This window comes from Lonchura striata, chromosome 2, assembly GCF_050655825.1.
Source record: "Lonchura striata isolate lonStrDom1 chromosome 2, ASM5065582v1, whole genome shotgun sequence".
Lineage (NCBI taxonomy): Eukaryota > Metazoa > Chordata > Aves > Passeriformes > Estrildidae > Lonchura > Lonchura striata.
The window spans coordinates 64,227,426-64,246,312 of NC_140704.1; the positions used below are offsets into that span (position 1 = coordinate 64,227,426).

General features: G+C 41.4%; 1 protein-coding gene across 2 annotated transcripts in view; it reads left to right on the forward strand.

Annotated features, from left to right (window-relative positions):
* Positions 1–14,164, forward strand: part of DSP (desmoplakin) — a 38,950-nt gene extending 24,786 nt beyond the window's left edge. The window contains exons 16-24 of one of the 2 annotated variants that reach the window (XM_021534575.3): positions 21–187; positions 489–627; positions 2,020–2,213; positions 3,061–3,223; positions 3,830–3,913; positions 4,762–4,869; positions 5,506–5,604; positions 6,403–8,694; positions 10,266–14,164. In XM_021534575.3, the coding sequence (XP_021390250.2) occupies positions 21–187; positions 489–627; positions 2,020–2,213; positions 3,061–3,223; positions 3,830–3,913; positions 4,762–4,869; positions 5,506–5,604; positions 6,403–8,694; positions 10,266–13,457 (6,438 nt within the window). In that variant the 3' untranslated portion in view covers positions 13,458–14,164. The remainder of the gene's footprint in view (positions 1–20; positions 188–488; positions 628–2,019; positions 2,214–3,060; positions 3,224–3,829; positions 3,914–4,761; positions 4,870–5,505; positions 5,605–6,402; positions 8,695–10,265) is intronic. The other variant, XM_021534586.4, reaches the window with a different exon arrangement.
* The last annotated feature ends 4,723 nt before the right edge of the window (positions 14,165–18,887 follow it).

An 18,887-nucleotide genomic window follows, 5' to 3' on the forward strand; every position in this document is an offset into this window, starting at 1 on the left:
CATTCTCTCTTTTTCCTTAGGGTGTGCAGAACGACTCTCAAATAATGGCTGAAACCCTCAATAAGCATAAGGACTTGCTGCCTAACTTCAGAGGCTGTGAGAAGTATGTGTACTTGCAATCAGAGATAAATGCTCTCTTTCAAAAACTGGAAAATATTAATGGTGTTTCTGCTGGCTACTTAGACAGGTAAGTAAATTGAGGCTATTGCAATAAATATTCACTTTCTCCTATAATTCTTAGTCCAGAAAGCTGCATTTTGTTACTAGTAGTACTACACCTTCTCTGCAAATTGTGTTCATGTTGATAGAAACAGACATAAATTTCTTCTCTTTTCTGGAGCACTTAAAAAAAATAAGGTGAGAAGCATGGGTATCACAGAAATTTCTTGTGTTACCTATTATCTTTGACCAATCATCTGCAATTAATTAAAAATATTACTGTTCCTTCCTTGGTCCATAATGGATTTGCCTTGTATCATTTACTTTAGCTTGAATGCACTGAGGTGTCTGCTCCAGGTTATTCTGCAAACAGAAGATGTGATCAGAGTTTTTGAAGTCAGACTGTCTGAAGAGGAGACTGTTCCTTTGGATCTTGATAAAGTGGAGGCTTATCGAGCTTGTCTGAAGGTGAGGGGCCAAAACCCAAGGACACACAAAAGCAAAATTCGTAGCTGCCAGCACTGATAAATTGAGCTGGGGGAAACCCTTCCAAAACCACAGGAGATAGAACTGCTGATCCTGTTGGCTTTGGTTTTTTTTTAATGTATAGACATGTAATACTTTGTAAATCAAACATATTCTTGCTGGCTGGTCAAGGGAGGGGATTGTCCTGCTCTGCTCTGCACTGGTGCTGCCTCCCCTTGCGTCCTGTGTTCAGTTTTGGGTGCCACAAGATAAAAAATATATAAAGTTATTAGACAGAATCCAAAGGAGGGCTGTGAGAATGGTGAAGGGCTTTGAGGAAACCCTATGAGGAGCAGCTGAGGTCACTTGGTCTGCTCAGAAAACAGATCAAAGAAAAGAGAACACTGAGGGGAGACCTCATTGAGGTCTACAGCTCCTTCACTAGAGGAGGGGCAGACACTGATCTCTTCTCTGTGGTGACCAGTGGCAGGACCCAAAGGAACAGGAAGGAGCTGTGTCAGGAGAAGTTTAGGCTGGGTTTCAGGAAAAGGTTCTTCATCCAGCAGTGGGCTGGGCACTGGAACAGGCTCCCCGGGGAAGTGGTCACAGCACCAAGCCTGACAGAGTTAAAGAAGCATTTGGACAATGCTCTCAGACAAGTAGTGTGACTCTTGGGTATCCTGTGCAAGGCCACATCTGGGAGTTGTTCTTAGCTGGTGTAAATTTGAACTACAAAAAAAAATAAACAACCAAAAACAGCTTAAGCATGTCACTGAAGGCTGTAGCCATCCCTGTGACTGGGGGCTGCAAGGCAGACCAGTGCCTGTGCTGCTGCTGTATATTCTATTTGGTGATGCCCACAGTGTGTGTACCTAAACAAGTGTGTGTGTGAAGAAACATCTCCATGGAAGATATTTATAAAAATGTAAATAGGAAAACAAACAAAAAGAAAATCTGTGCAGATTTTTAGCTGTTTAAAAACTAAATATGCCACTCCTGAGTCTTGATTCCACAGCTGTGGCAAGTGTAAGAACCTTTTATACTTCAGTGAAATTTTCTAGCCAGTTTTTTCTAGGAACAAGCAAGGCTCTGATCTGGTAACTGCTCTGCAGAGTTCTGAGAAATTGAAATGTTAGCTTCAGAATGTAATAGCAGAGGGCTTTGGTTTAGCAAATTATTTAGTCTAACTTTAAACACATCTTTAAGCTGAGCTGTGTACCAAAATAGGTATTTCACTTTAAACAGGTTAAGTCCAGCTGATATCACTATACATACCTTACTGAGTTAAAAATAACATCTTTAGAGCCAAACGTACTGTGCATGCTGTTGAATCAGTTAAGTATCAGTATCTTCTCAAGAATAAATTAAATGACAACATTTTGGTTTTTTCTTCAGAAAATGAAAGCAGACCTAAATATGAAGAAGTCATTACTGAATACCTTGGAAAATGAGCTGCAGAGAACACTTCAGATTCACTCACAGTCTTGCCAGTCATACACCCTGTATGACATGGACATTGGAAAGTACTGTGACAAAGTTACCCAGCTAATAGACCGCTGGCAGAGGGCTGATAAGCAGATAGATAACAGGTTTGTTCATGTTTTCAGAGTGTTTTCCTTATTGCTGTTGCTACCAAGATCATCTTAGCAGTGACCTGATGTGCACTAAACTTGCTTTCAAAGTACAAATGGTGACTTCAGTGCAGTAAGACTTGAGCATTGTGAATAGGTTGAACATACTTCAAAAGGAATTGTGTAAGACCAAACAGAAAAATGTAGTTAGCCATGCAAATGTCTAACCTATGTGCTAAAGAGTTGTTCAAATTTTTTTTTAATTCTTGCTAATGCTGTTGGACTAAGTACTTCCAGTCAGCATTTTCCCCCTCAAAAAAGCAACTATGCTTATTCCTCAACACCCTGTACTTGAGGGTTAAAAAAGTAACACTAAGAATTAAGTAACAAAATCAAACCTTGAATCTGAATTGTGAACAGAAGGCATATTCTGATTCTTTGAGGGGGAGAGGTGGAGGTTGGGGTATGACTTGTTTTAGTTTGTTTTATTTTGTTTTTATCTGAGGATAAAATATAGTCCTAACTGGTTGCTGGTTCTCCAGTGAAAACTGAGAACAAGAGTACTGAAGTCAACAAACTTGATTTTTATCACTGCAAGTTTTATTCATTCCTCACTTTGGCAGGAAGGCCCAACCTCTGTGTATTAGAGAGTTACTCAAAAGTGAGGCATTAAAACCCCATATTGAGTGACTAATAACCAGTACAATTCTCATTTATTGAAAATTTTTGTTCAGAATCTCCTTTTCAGAGCTTCCCACAGTTTTATGTAACTTTATTTCTGTGTCTTATTTCTGAAAACTGTAAAAAGAGAGAGAAAGAGAATGCACTTTTCATTTTGATAAGTTTTTCCCTTTTTTTTCCCTAGGTCATGGGATTTAGAAAGGCAGATCAAACAGCTGAAAACCTACCGAGATCTCTACCAGGCTCTTAGCAAGTGGATCTGTGATGCCAAGCGCCGGCAGGATGCTATTGAGTCTATGAAGCTGTGTGATTCCAACACTATCATGAGATACCTACATGATCAGAAGGTATGCAGCACCTGAAGGAGTTGTCTTCAGTTATCTGGATTTTAAATTGTTTTGCTATACAGAAAATATCAATATCAACGCAGTCGGCAATACAGTGGCCTGTTTTGAGTTATAAAGTATGCAAGCTACCAAAAAACACCACATATGTAGAAGGCAGGAGGGAGGAAATATTATTGTCCTCATTACTTTCTGTCAGCACTGCAACAGATTATGAACAAGACTGTGTTTGGCTCCTACACATTCACTGACACTTTTACACATCAGCTTTGAATTAATTCAAGGGACTGTAAGATGGTGCAACTTATGGGACAAATTACAGCACAAAAATAAAAATCAAGTAAATACATCTGAGCTAAAGTCAAGGAACTCTGCCTTCCCAGCTCTGGGGGTTTGTCAGTTGCTGAGTGTTCTCTCTCAGAAAAACCTTCTCATGCCCAAAGAGCTTGCTGTTGTAAAAACTGCCCAGGTACAGTTTGTTTCAGGTCTCACCCTCAGGGGCTGCAGTAGTCTCCTGCTGCTGGTGCTTTCTGATGGAGGTAGTGTGTACAGGAGGAAATACTGGTAAATCTTGCAGGAGTGTTTCACGGCTCACTTTTCTTTTGGCAGAACTTGCACAGTGAAATCTGTGGGAAGCGAGACAAAGTTGAGGAGCTTCTCAAGCATGCAGATCAGTGCTCAGCTGCAATTAAGGTACTTGGATCTCAGCATTTTTGTGGGGTGTGGTTTTTCATGGTCAGGCTCATCCCATTGTCTCTGCTCTGCTGACGGGTGAAAAGTCAGCTCCCTGGTGTGTGTGTACAGAAATTGCTGGAGTGAAGTACTTTTGAGTACAAAAAACAATGAAAGGAATTTGTGTACTTGCCACCTGAAGACTATGGGATCATCCAGCAGATACCAGTGAGAGCTTCTCTTCAGGTGAATCAAAGCCTCCTTCTAGCCAGACCAAATTTTCCAGTTCATGTGTTAAAAAATATGGGAGGCAAGACAAATGCAGATTAGCAAAAGGAATGGTGTGCAATAGCCATGAGAATCAGTAACATACAGAGAATGGTTTTGTGGTCCTTGAATTTTTGTCATCTTTTTATCCATGCTTTCTCCAGATCAGTCTTACTCTCTGTGACAAAGTTTTTGCTGTATATATGACATGGCATATGTGATACAAAAGAGATGCAGATAATGTTATTTCTGATGAAGTTTTGGTGGATTACAGTACTTAGACCAGTTACTCCAGTGAATATTTTTCATCTCCGTGTAGCCCTCAACTTACACAAACAGTTGTCTTCTTGTTTTTCTAAAATGTTTTTCCTCTTTTTCCCTTGTCATTCTCCTCCATTAATCTTCACTGGGGTACTTGAACTGATGAGCTTCTGTTTATGACAGAGGGTTATCTCTACGTGGTCAGAAATATAAACAAGGGGAAAATGTAGCTTTCCATTAAGAAAACAAAACAACCCAAAAACTTTCATTTTCTGAAATAGATTCACAGACAATTCTTTGGCAGTTTCTAAATGGGTCTTGCTTTTTGTCTTGTTTTTCAGGATTATGAACTACAGGTTGCTTCCTACAGTTCGGGATTAGAAACATTGCTCAACATACCTATCAAGAAGAGTGTGGTTCAGTCTCCTGCAGTCCTAATTCTACAAGAGGTACCTTTTTTCTCTCCCTTCGGTCTTTTGAATGCACTTGTTTGTCTGTGTGAGCCCTTGTGAGTCATACCCAGGTGTATTCTAATACTTAGCACTGTCACTGGTAATGTGTGCTAAGCACGTAAGCACAACGAATTAGTGCAGAATACTCATTGGGCTGTAAAATCAGACCTGGGCTTGTTCAGACATTAGATTAGCCCTCAGGAATTTATCTCATTCCTATTCAGTGTCCACTGCATACATACTGTGAGAAAGGTAGATTTATGCCCCAAGTGGTTTAGTCACTTTCAGCCTGGGAATTAACTGCTATTAAAAATTTAGCTTGGGTTACTTGTGACTGTCAGACAGGAAGAGCGTGATGAACCAGGGGATGAAGGCTTAAATTTAATATCACATCAGCAATGGGGGGCAGACAATCCTGAAAAAACAAAAAAGGTGTGGATTTTTCATAAGGAAGAATTCACACTTTTAGAGTCTTCAGAAAGTTGTGTGAATTTGTGAGGAGTAGAATCTGCTTCTTACTTTGTCAAGTGATGTGTTTGCTCAAGTAGATTGGAATCCATTAAATGGTCTGGGCATAAGTATTTTCATGTCTAACTCTAGTACAAGCTGCTAACAATTCTGTTTCTTTTCAAGGCTAATGAGGCTCAGTCCCGCTATATAGAGCTTCTTACAAGATCAGGAGATTATTACAGATTCTTGAGTGAAATGTTAAAGAGCATGGAGGATCTGAAGGTATTCTAAATCTTTTATTTTCTGTAGCTTTCATTTTTATCGCAGATTAGAAAACTATCACTGATCAGAGGCAGAAAGTACAGTATAAAATAGCTCACGATACTATATCCAGAACTCAGAGGTGTCCTACAAAGGAGGCATATTTGCAGTGTCATGCATCTTTTGTGAAAGAGTACAGTGTTTTACAAAGTGACCTCCAAGGTCGTGTGTGAAGTGAGGTAGAGAACTGGTCTCCTTGGTAAATAAGGACGTGCTCATCAAGGCACATGAGTGATCCTTCCCTGCGCATCCCAGCCTTGACCTCGGTGACAGCACAGCTACCTCAGTGCTGAAAACTTGCTCCTCATGGTTGAGGGCACCTCATTTTAGACCATATTCTAAAGTGTTTTGAAAGAAGCAGCTTCTGATTCGATGCAGCTCAGTGAAACAGAGAGGCCCATTTAAGAAGTTGCATATGTGGAATGTGATTTTCACCTGTTTGAAAACTGGGGAGGTTCTAAAGGTGACTGTTCCATATTTCGCTGGTGAACTTCTGCTACACCACATTTTAGTGTCAGTAATGCACCTCCCTCCCTCCATAAAGTATCTTTTCCCCTCTGAAAGTCATTATATGCTGATTTCTGAATAAGGCTTGACTCTGAATAAATAAAGATTCCAGAATTTGAAGCAGCAAATACATTAATTTTTAAGTGGTCAATGTTACTATATATATTATTGTATGTGATGATTTTGAAACAGTTGTCACAAATATTTATGGGAGTTTTTCTGTTTGTTTGTTTTCCTGCTATCATGTTGCAGATGAAAAACACCAAAATTGAACTTCTGGAAGAAGAACTCAGACTTGCTAGGGATTCCAATTCAGAGACAAGCAACAAACATAAATTCCTGGAGCAAAATCTGCAGAAGTACCAGATGGACATTTCTCAGCTCAAAGCAAAGCTGATGAGTTTGGAAGAAATGAAAAGACAAGCTGAAATGGATGGGAATTCTGCTAAGCAAAACCTAGACAAATGCTATGCTCAAATAAAGGATCTAAATGACAGAATAACCAGGTTGACTTATGAGACTGAAGATGAGAAAAGGAAAAGGAAGTTGCTGGAGGATAGATATGAGCAGCAGAAGAATGACTATGACCAACTGCAAAAAACAAGGCAAAATGAGAAAGACAGCCTCGGCTGGCAGAAGTTAGAGTCTGAGAAGGTCATCAAGGAGAAGGAGTACGAGATAGAAAGATTAAGGGTTCTTCTTCAGGACGAAGGCACACGGAAGAGGGAGTATGAAAATGAGCTGGCTAAGGTAAGAAACCAGTTTAGCGAGGAGATGAGTAATTTAAAGAACAAGTATGAAACAGAAATTAATATTAAGAAGACAACAATCCAACAGATAGCTGCACAAAAAGATGATGATGCAAAAGGCCTCAGAGCCCAGGTTGACAGACTGACAAGAGAGAACAGAGACCTTAAGGATGAGATTGTGAGGCTGAACGATGCCATCCTGCAGACAACAGACCAACGGCGGAGGGCAGAAGAAGATGCTCTCCAGCAGAAGGCTTGCAGTTCTGAGGTGTCACAGCAGAAGCATCAGTTAGAGCTGGAGCTGAAACAGATCATTCAGCTTCGTGGGGAAGACAACTCAAGATACAAGCAGGCTCTTGAGGAGGCTGCCTCAACTATTCAGGATAAAACTAAGGAGCTGGAAAGGCTAAAGCTTCAGCTTCAGGAAGAGGCTAAAAGCCGATGGGAACTTGAAAATGAATTGGCTAAGGTAAGAAACAGTTATGATGAGGAAATTATTAGTTTAAAGAACAAATATGAAACTGAGATTAATATCACAAAGAACACAATTCACCAGGTCACCATGCAAAAGGAAGAGGAGACAAATAATTATAGAGCACAGCTTGATAATGCCATGAGAGAAAATAGGAATTTGTGTGAGGAAATTAGGAGACTGAAGAATACGATAAGTCAGACAACAGATAATCTACGGAAAATAGAAGAGAATGCTCAGCAGCAGAAGGCAGCTGGCTCAGAGCTTTCTCAGAAGAAACAGCAGCTGGAGATTGAGCTAAAACAAGTTATTCAGAGACACTCAGATGAGAGCATGCGGTACAAACAGTCACTTGATGATGCTTCTAAAACCATTAAGGAAAGAAACAAAGAGATTGAAAGGCTGAGAAAGTTGTTGGATGTAGAAACAAGTCAGAGGAAAGAAGTGGAGGATGAGAACAGTCAGTTGAAAAGAGTCCAGTTTGACCTGCAGAAAGCGAACACAAGTGCAACTGAGACAATTAACAAGCTAAGGATTCAAGAGCAGGAACTGGCCAGGCTGAAAATTGACTATGAAAGAGTTTCACAAGAGAAAAAAGGCAGGGATCAAGAAAGTGCAAAGTTCCAGAGCACTGTAAAAGACTTGCAGATCCAGAAACATAAGCTGGAGGAGGAGCTTTGCAGACAGAACAAAAATTTAATGGAGGAAACATCCAGGAGGAAAAAACTGGAGGAGGAAATAGAAGGCATGAGGAGATCTCTGAGAGACCAATCGGTTAAAATAACTAATCTCACACAGCAGATAGAGGAAGTATCTATTGTAAAGAAGAGGAATGAAGATGACCTTAGACACCAAAGAGAAGTATTAGATGGTCATGTGAGAGAGAAGCAAAGATACATGGAAGAGTTGAGAAAATACACGTCTGATATTGAGACTTTACGTCGTCAGTTGGTCCAAGAACAGGAGCAATTAAAACAGGCTCACCTACGATATGAGCACTTACAGAAAACCTCTGAGGAAAAAAGCAAAGCCTTGAATGAGTGCAAAATAGAGATCGAAAGGCTTCAGTCTCTCACCGAGAACCTTACCAAGGAACACTTATTACTGGAGGAGGAGCTGCGAAATGTTAGATTGGAGTACGATGACCTCAGAATGGTCAGAAATGAAGTTGATGAGAAAAATACCACCATTGCTGAACTAAAGAATCAGCTTCAAATGAGCAGCAAGCAAACCCTGGAACTTCAGGGGTTGCTTAATGATTTACAGAAAGAAAGGGAAAAATTGAGACAGGAAATTGAAAAATTCCAAAAGCAAGCTCTAGAGGTATTCACACATATTTTGATCCCAGCTTTACTGTTTCTCAAATATATATTAATTGCAGTTGTTGATTTGAACAAATTAATTCACCCTTTGTTGTTTGAAGTCACTGTACTTGTGACTGACATCCTCTTTATGACCCTTCCTCTTGGTTAAGTTTTAAATAAAAATGGCAGGATTTGGCCTCTTCCTTAGCCTCTTTACTCCCTGGGAGCTGTTCTAGGGAGCCATAAGCTATCATCACCTAGGAGAGCTTTGTTCTCAGGCTTTGCCCCAGAAGAAATCTGTGTTCTGTGCCAGTGTCCAGCAAACCATCCTAGAGAAAAATGGGAGCATGTGGAGTACCACTGTGTTTTAACAGTTCCCTGCTGGCTGTGTGCTTCCCAGGCTGTTTCAGCCAGGATGGGTTAAAGCCATCCTTTGAGGCTGATCTGAGTGCTGTCACAAACTAAACTGGCTAAAAACCCCAGAACCAACAAGCTGTCAAGGTGCTGATTAACTGGGTAAGATGTTGACTCCAAGTGAGGATTAAGAGTCATATTGTCAGCTGTACCTAAGGTACGAAAAGCCTATCTTTCATGGACTGTTTTGGGGATTTATGTTCCTAAGTCACTAAGGGCATTTGCAAATTTTACTATTGGCCCTTACTTCTTGAACTTTAGGTGACAACATAAACAAGTTAAACAAAAAAAAAATTTAATATTTTGTTCTTCTGCCTTCTTGTTTCTTGTACAAAGAACTACTCTTTAAATATGTACAAGGGAGCACTTGTGAAAATGTATTTTTTCCTAGACTTGTCCCTTATATTTCTTTTCTCATATCCTTTATTCAGTTTTTCTTTCCTTTATTCTAAAAATCCTAATACTGATATTAAAAAAATACTAACATTTAGGATTATATAACACCTGTGCATATATGTATATTTTTATATATATATATATATATGTACACATATATATGCATGTATTACAAGTAGATAAACTTGTATTCAGTTTAATATGGACTGCATACAAACATGCATGCTTGTGGATGTTTGTGCATATGCATATATGAAGGAACTGCATGAATTAAAATGGAAGGCAACACAGGTATCATTATTTCGAGTGACATGTGAAACTAACAGCAAAGCAAAAATTGAGTCATAAGTTTCCTTTTTAATCCATGTATGGCCAGTCCTTAGCTGATGCAAATTCCCCTGGATTAGTAGGGCTATCTGCTGAGCATCAGGCTATTTATGAGTCTCAAATGCTCTGTGTATTTGTCAGTGTACTGTGAGAAGCATCAAAAAGTTACAGAGAACTAAATCAGCTGAAGGTCGAGGCTATGGGTAACAGAATGGAGTCTCTTGAGTCTCTGTCAGGACTGAAGACACTGTAAGTGAAGGGATAATGTGCCTTCTGTGGTTCATATGTGTCTGTAATCTTGGGTAAAGTGCCTCTGTGACTAGAATGTTTTCCAGTGGGAGCTTGCTGGAGGTTAAATGACAGGCTGGAGAGCACTGTAGGCAGAGGGCATAGCTCTGACCAGCACAAACTCTAACCATCCTTTCTTGGTTTATTTCTCCTCCACAATTTTAGGCATCCAGTAGGATTCAAGAATCCAAAAGTCAATGTAGTCAGATTATGCAAGAAAGAGAAACCCTGCTGATAAAAATGAGTGCTTTGGAGCAAGACAAAGCCAGACTGCAGAGACTAGAAGAGGAGCTGAACCGTTTGAAAGTTACCCTGGAGTCAGAATCACGTCTGAAGCAACGCCTGGAAAGTGAGAAGCAACAAATTCTGAATGACCTCAATCAGTGGAAGAGCCAGCACTCCCGAACAGAGGAATCCATAAGGAAGATCCAGTGTGAGAGGGAGAAGAGCGAGAGGGAGAAGAGCAGCCTGAGGAGTGAGATTGAAAGGCTGCAGATGGAAATCAAACGGATTGAGGAGAGATACCGGTGCAGACTGGAAGAGACCGCTGTCAAAAACCAGTCAGAGTTGGAGTCAGAGCGTCTCAGGCTGCAAAGAGAGATTGAGAAACTCAAGCAGCGCCCATATGGGGCTCACAGATCTACCCAGACCGAGGAAGACTTCTGTATTGATGCCTCCAAGCTGGTGTTCAGTGGGCTGAGGAAGAAGATCACAGCCATGCAGCTGTATGAGTGTCAGCTGATAGACAAACTCACACTGGATAAACTGCTGAAGGGGCAGAGGTCGGTGGAAGAGGTCGCGGCTGACATTGAGCCCTACCTGAAAGGGGCAGGTGCTATTGCAGGGGTGTCCCTTTCACCAAGACAAAAGTACTCTTTTGTTGAGGCCAAACGGAATCAGCTGCTAACAGCAGAAAATGCAGTCCTGCTCCTAGAAGCCCAAGCAGCAACAGGAGGTGTGATAGACCCACATCGAAATGAGATATTGACAGTGGACAGTGCTATTGCCAGAGATCTGATTGACTTCGATGATAGAGAACAGATCTACACAGCAGAAAAAGCTATTACAGGATTTAAAGATCCTTTCTCAGGCAAAACTGTGCCGGTATCTGAAGCCATCAAGAAAAACCTGGTCGACAGAGAAACCGGAATTCGTCTGCTTGAAGCCCAGCTGGCTGTAGGGGGGATAGTTGATCCTGTCAACAGTGTTTTCCTACCCAAAGAGATAGCTTTATCTCGTGGGTTGATTGACAAAGACCTGTACAGGATGCTGAACAACTGCCAAGGCAGTACAAAGAATTTCATTGATCCCACCACCAAAAAGGCAGTCACTTACATGCAGCTGAAGGAAAAATGCAGGATTGAACCACACACTGGTCTGCTCCTCCTTCCAGTGCAGAAGAGGAGTATGTCATTCCAAGGGATCAGGCAGCCTGTCTCAGCAGATGCACTGCTTGAGGCTGGCATCATTAAGGAATCAACAAGGAATGACTTGGAAAGAGGTGCAATTACAGTGGAAGAAGTGAGTGAGAGAATTATTGATTTCCTTCAAGGCTCTAGCTGCATTGCTGGTATCTACAATGAGGCTACTAAAGAGAAACTTGGCATTTACCAGGCTATGAAAATAGGTTTGGTTAGGCCAGGGACGGCCCTTGAGCTCCTAGAAGCCCAGGCAGCCACAGGGTTCATAGTGGATCCTGTCAGCAATGTGAGGCTGCCTGTTGAGGAGGCTTACAAAAGAGGCCTTGTTGGAATTGAATTTAAAGAGAAACTTCTCTCTGCTGAAAGAGCTGTCACTGGGTACAAAGACCCAGAAACTGGAAACATCATTTCTCTGTTCCAAGCAATGAACAAAGAGCTCATAGAGAGAGGCCATGGCATTCGTCTGCTGGAGGCCCAGATCGCTACTGGAGGGATCATCGACCCCAAAGAGAGCTACCGCTTGCCCGTAGAGACGGCCTACAAGCGTGGCTACTTCAATGAGGAGCTCAACCAGATCCTTAGTGATCCAAGTGATGATACCAAAGGGTTCTTTGATCCCAACACAGAGGAAAACTTGACCTACTTGCAGCTGAAAGAAAGATGCATAAAAGATGATGCAACAGGGCTCTGTCTTCTGCCCCTGAGAGAGAAGAAAAAGGTGGTGCACACCTCACAGAAGAATACCCTTCGGAAGCGCAGGGTGGTCATTGTAGATCCAGAAACAAACCGGGAGATGTCCGTTCAGGAGGCGTACAGCAAAGGCCTCATAGATTATGACACCTACACAGAACTAGCTGAACAGGAGTGTGAATGGGAAGAAATAACTATCACAGGATCAGATGGCAGCAGTAGAGTAGTCCTTGTTGACAGAAAAACAGGTAGCCAGTATGACATCCAAGATGCCATTGATAAAGGCCTGGTGGAGAGGAAGTTTTTTGACCAGTACCGTTCCGGCAGCTTGAGCCTGACCCAGTTTGCAGACATGATTTCCTGCCGTAATGGTACAGACGAGGTGTTCCGGCACGAGTCAGTGACTCGGTCTCCCACTGTGCTGAGTGTCAGGAGTTCTTCAGTGATCAGGAGTGGTTCTTTCTCAGAGACCCCCGATGAGTGCAGTCCTATTGCAGCCATATTTGACACAGAAAACTTGGAGAAAATCTCCATTTCAGAAGCTATACAGCGGGGCATCGTGGACAGCATCACTGGGCAGCGGTTACTCGAAGCCCAAGCCTGCACCGGCGGCATAATATGCCCTACCACTGGCCAGAGGCTTTCTCTCCAGGAAGCTACTAGCCAAGGCATCATCGATCAGGATATGGCCACACGTCTCAAACCAGCCCAGAAGGCCTTCATAGGGTTTGAAGGCATAAAGGGCGGACGCAAGAGGATGTCAGCAGCTGAAGCGGTGAAGGAGAAATGGCTGCCTTACGAAGCTGGGCAGCGGTTCCTTGAATTCCAGTACCTCACTGGAGGTCTTGTGGACCCGGAAGTGCGTGGAAGAATAACTATCGAAGAAGCCATTAGGAATGGATTGATTGATGGTCGCGCTTCCCAGAAATTACAAGACACCAATAGCTATCCCAAAATTCTGACCTGCCCCAAGACCAAGCTTAAAATATCTTACAAAGATGCAATGAACCGGTCAATGGTGGAAGACATCACTGGGCTTAAACTGTTGGAAGCAGCCTCTGTTTCCTCTAAAGGCATATCCAGTCCCTACAATGTCTCCTCGGCACCTGGCTCTCGCTCTGGCTCTCGCTCTGGCTCGCGTTCAGGCTCACGCAGTGGGTCTAGGAGAGGAAGCTTTGATGCCTCAGCAAGCTCTTCGTATTCTTACTCATACTCAGCCTTCAGCAGTGGGTCTATTGGGCGCTAATAACAAGTGAGGGAATGTGTCTGCATTTTATTATAGTTTAGATCATCCTATATTCCATTTACTAAAAGAAAAAAAAACAAAAAACAAGACACCAACAAAGTAATACAAAGCAAAGCCTTGAAGTCTTTCCTGGGTGTGTTACACTTTTCTTCTGAAAAAGCTGTAAAATGTTTGAATGCAAACTTATCAAATGTAGATTAGGGAATGCAAAAGTACTATTTGTGAATTTCAAGTTTCAGTTCCCATTTCCTCTTAGTCTTAGGATTTTAATAGGTCTCTGTATATTTTAAATACTGTGTCATGTGCTTTCTCTTGTTATCCATTACTATCAACCTATAAGGTGGTAACTGAGGTTTGAAAGCCTTGCAGTAGTTAACTTCTTAAGCACATAGACCTTTTTCAATTTGCTATTATGAAAAAAAAGATATTAACAATATGAACAGAAAATGCCCTTAACACTGGTTTAGAATCCCTACCGTAAACATGAAACTGTCTTTCAGATGCTCTACTTCTTTATGTTTGGCTAGCCATTTTCTGAAGTATAACTTGGTGGATGTAAAGGGCTATTATTAGGCTGGGCTTTTGTTTTACTGTTAACCATATACAATTTTCTATTGTTTTGCTTGATTTCCCTGTAACAAAGAAAAAAAAAATCTAACTGTACCATGTGAGCTATTCTGGACAATAAACTTCTGAAGTTTTAAATATTTGGTGTGTACATAATAATTTTATCTGTGGACATTCTTGGAAGTGCAACTTAGAGAATGAACCATTTTTAAAAGAAGCAGACATTAGCTTTTGTTGTAAAATGTGCGCAGGCACGTTACATTTCATGATGCTGAGCCATCACTTTTATGAAAGAGGACTTCTGACTCTGATTTTTCAATAGGAATATGAAGGTAGCACCAGTAATAGAAGCTATGCCCCAGAAGCAGAATGCCTGTTTACACACTTGTTTATAGAGTTAATGATTATAATAGGAAGCATATTTTTTCTGCTTGTGATCCAGCTCATTGTCTCTGCAGCTACACAAGGGACTGAGTCAGATTCTCCCTTACACATCCATGCAACTTTGGGCAGTGAGCAGAACAAAAAATCTGGCTGGCTTAGCTGGCCAACTGTGGCACAGGAACATCTTTCAAAACCTGAACAATTGCCTTTTGCAATATCCTTTTGCCTCTTCTGTTGGCTCCTGAAAGCCTAGCTTGAGAAAACTGCAGTAGTGTATCAGTGCTTTCATGATACCTTGCTGTCATCAGTTTTATGTAGGCTGCTGGCATCCTGTGGGCTCCTTTTATCTGAGCTGAGAAACCAGAGCAGAATTATGTGACCACAGTATTAGAGGACAGAGGAGTGATTTGAAACAACTTCAGCCAGTGCAGAAAATGACTGGCATACATAGAGGCTGTCCTGTCCTCTTTCCTGTGACACACAGTGCAAATACCTCTGGGTAAGCATGATGATTGATCAGTTGCAAGAATTTAGTATGGTTTTATACAACTGCTTCAGTGACATGCTATGCTTTTTTACAATGCTTTAGTGACAAACCTGTTAGTATAATTTGCCAGTAGCTGAAATAATTTCTTCCCTTAAGTTCTTCAAAGCACATACCTCCTTTTAGCCATGGACCATGTAGGAACCTTGCTGCTCTATGAATTTTAGTTCCCATAGATAGAAGGAAGATGATGGGCATAAATGTTAGCCACCATTAATTATGCTGCCTAATTTTTTGTAGAATGTTTCTTTTCTGCAGTTAGGAATATCCCATGTTCTGATTGTGCTGTCTCTGGATGTAGTTTACCCTCTAGTCTGAGAATCATTTCCAGTGTTTCCTGAAGACGATGGCTGTGTATAAAATCTCTGCCATATATAAAGTATCTTCAGTTACTGGACTAAGAAATGTTTGGGATTGTTACAGGTCAGTACTGGAGTTCTCCACAGAAAGTAGGTGAGAAATCCCTAGAGGATTCTAGGGAGTCTTCACAGCTTTGGAGATTTCTCTCTACAGCTGAGTTTATTAGCTGTGCCACAGAGGAAGAGTCAATGTCTGAAAGTCTTTCTGACTGCTAGGGAGAAACAACTCTGTTAAAAAAACCAAAAAACAATCACTGCTTAAAAGAATCCCAGACTGATTCTGCAGGTTTAAAAGACTGTGGGGTTCCTAGGGTCTACAGTAAGAGTAAAGATGTTCATTACTAAAGGAATGTTCACTCTTGGGTATGCACACCCCTCCAGTCTGCATGGGCTGAGAAATCCTATGCACTCCACAGCAGACTGGGCTTAGGTGTTTATTCAAGGCATTCCTGACATCTCTGTTACATTGTTTAAAGCTCCATCTTTGCATACTACCTGCTCAGTCAACATTCTGTCCTCTCACAGTGACCGAAATAGGAGATGATATCGCAGAAATTATGGTGACAGTGCTTTCTCCTCTGACACATTCCCGCAGCAGCTGCTAGTGTGGTATTAATGGTGGCTTTATGTGGCCGGAGGTGTGTGAGACCCAGATGCCCAGGGACCCAGGAGCAGCTGAGTCCGAGTAGGCAGCAGGTGGGGCAGGGCAGTGCTAACGTGGAATGCTAAAGAGATAAGTGGAGAGTTTTACTCCACCATCAAATGGTGCTGATGAAAGAAGTTTGGAAGATTCTCTTTTTTTCTATTTGCAGCCCTGTAGGGAGGTCAGAGAGAGGAGTGACAGGTGAGCACACCCAGCGGGGCAGTGTGGAGACTTTGTTTGCAGCAGTGCTCAGCATTTCTGGGCTAGGAGAGTCTTGCCTGGGGCTTTGAAGTGTAGAAAGGCTGTGGTTTGTTGTAGTGGGGTGTAGGAGGAGCATGGGCATGAGTTGGGGGCCACTGCAGTGTATTTGGGGCAGGTTATTGATAAGATCTGTAGCTTTTTTGCACCAAAGGTGGAAAGAACTGCATTAATGCATTTTAAAAAGAAAGACTGGCAACTTTGGGTGATCTCTGCTGCTGAGACATAACTCCTTGTTGTTGAAAAGCCTGAGTGTACCTGTTGGTTCAGCCTGTAGCTGTGAGCACTTCCCTGTTCAGGAGTGGAGTGCTGAGCTGGGTGTACTCATTGGCAGCCTCATACTTTCCAGCCACTCCTCTGAATTTGCTGCCTCTTGCTTCCTCCTTGTGCCCCGGGGTAGGTGATTCTCACTCTGTTCAATGGCAAATGTGTGCCCAGTGTGCTGACTCAGCCGCGGTGACTGGGAAGGGTTCTCATTAGCATCTCTAAATTTAGAGAATTGGTCTTGCTCTGAGCAGGATAGCAATTCATTCATGAGGGTTGTACTGACTGATTTAATGACCTTGATGTTGTGAATTTGCTGTCCTTTGTTTTGAGGCTGGGAAATGACTGCTGGTTAGAGCCCAAAGTGTGTAATGCACCATAAGGTTTGCACAACACCACAGTGCTCACGACACAGTTTTGTCTATCTTAGGCTATTTGGAAATGTGCACTGCCATGGTTAATTAGTAGTCCAGCCCTATCAGTATAGAAGAGGGGTGGGGAGATTCACAGAAAAGCAGCAATATTACTTAGTATGACCATGTTTAAATTATTAGCAAATCATAAGTCTTTAGGTGGAAGGTGGGTTTTGGTCAGTTTTCGGGTTGAGTTTGTTCCAATTTTTACACGTTTTTATATATAAATCTGGAAGAATAATTTATTTTGCTGGCATTTCTGTGATCCTCAGGTGTTCTGAGATGAACAGAATTTATGTGCTGTGTAATGCTCTCAGAATAATGATGCACTCAAAAATACTTTTTTTTTACATAGCCAAAAACTATGAGACCAATTCCTGCTGCTTTGACAAGGAGTCACTATGTGAGACAGGGTGAAACTGTACTACTGTAAAATTTGAGGAGGATCTAAGAGTAGCACATGAGAAATACCAGTGAGGATTAGGAGGGCAGTGGAAACTGAGCGGCAAGGTAAGGGCATGCCTTCTCTTAGATTCTTAGATTGTGCAGCACCCTCCTCATGCAAGTCACAGAATCACTGAGGACAGTAAAGACTCCAAGATCTTTGACTGTTAACCTAACACTGTCAAGTCCACCACCAAACCATGTTCCTAAGTGCCACATTTAGGGCTTTGGGGTCATTATCACTTAATCACCATAGTGCAGAAGCTTAAGGGGGGAGTGGCAAGATTCCTTGGCGCTGAAAAGGCTGCAGGGAGACAAAGCATCTTTTTCTCCCTTTCCTTCGACAGGCATGCTTGTGCCATTTCCCTCATCAAGGGAAATGACTAAGGATACATCCCAGTTATCTCCTTTCATGGTGGGAACTGTTGGACAAACTCAGTTTCTTAAAGAGGTTAAATGAGTTTGCAGCACAGTTACAACAGTAAATACATGGAAGCTACTGCTGCTGAGTACTGTTATTTGATTAAATAAACCCCATACTCTATACAAAGCTGTCCACTCCTGAAACATTTCATTTAATTGTTGAATTGATGGTAAATAGAGGATGAAAATATTCCATAAGAGGTGGCTATCATTCAGTGTGAACATTACCTGCAAGACCATGGCATCTGTCTAAGCCAGAGAGACCCAAATTGGCCTTTTGCCTCTTACAGCCTTTGTTTCTTGCAGGACACAAGAGAAGCACATCTGACCATAACTCTTCTTTGTGAACTAACCCTCGGGGCTTTTGGATTCTTACCTGCATTCCCAGCTGTTTCTTTCACTCCAAAAAAATCCCTTAGGTCCTCTGGGGCCATGCTTACCATTAAATCTAAACAGATTAGATTTCTCTTTTTTTAAATATTGTATATTTTTTTTCTTTTTAATTAGGCCAAGAGTAATGTGGTTGTTCTTTTTTTTCTCCTATGAAAGCAAAGTACTGGAAAGTTCTTTACAAGCAGCCAAGGGTAGAACTGGGATAGTGCTTGGTTTCTTGGCTGAGCTAAGGAGTTTAAAAACATAATCCAACGTTTCTTTTTCATATGGTTTTATTTTTAAAACTTTATTATTAAATTCAGTTCAATTTAAGAGTGTTGCTATAAATATTTACATTTAGGAAATAGCAGGAAAATCTTTAAACCTCTGTAACTCTTTCTTCATCTGTAAATCTGTTCAGAGCATTTAGTACATGTTTCAAAATAGTTATAATTGATCTAGCATTGTCAGTTTTTCTGTAAAATTATTTGAGGGGTGTATATGGAAGAGAGTAGGAAGAATGCATGTATCTATAGCCTGGAAACTTCAAAGCCTCCATTTCTTTCAGGTTTTTATTAGAGATTATCTAATAATTATTATTAGAGATAATCTAATGTTGCCCAATATATTCTTGTCTGTGGAACCTCTGCTGTGCAAGTTGGAGGAGGAAGGGGATGAGTCCCAGCATTTGACAACAGTGGCCTTTGCAGATGACTTCATTCTATTAAGAGAATCTTGGGATGGAATGCAAATTTTTTT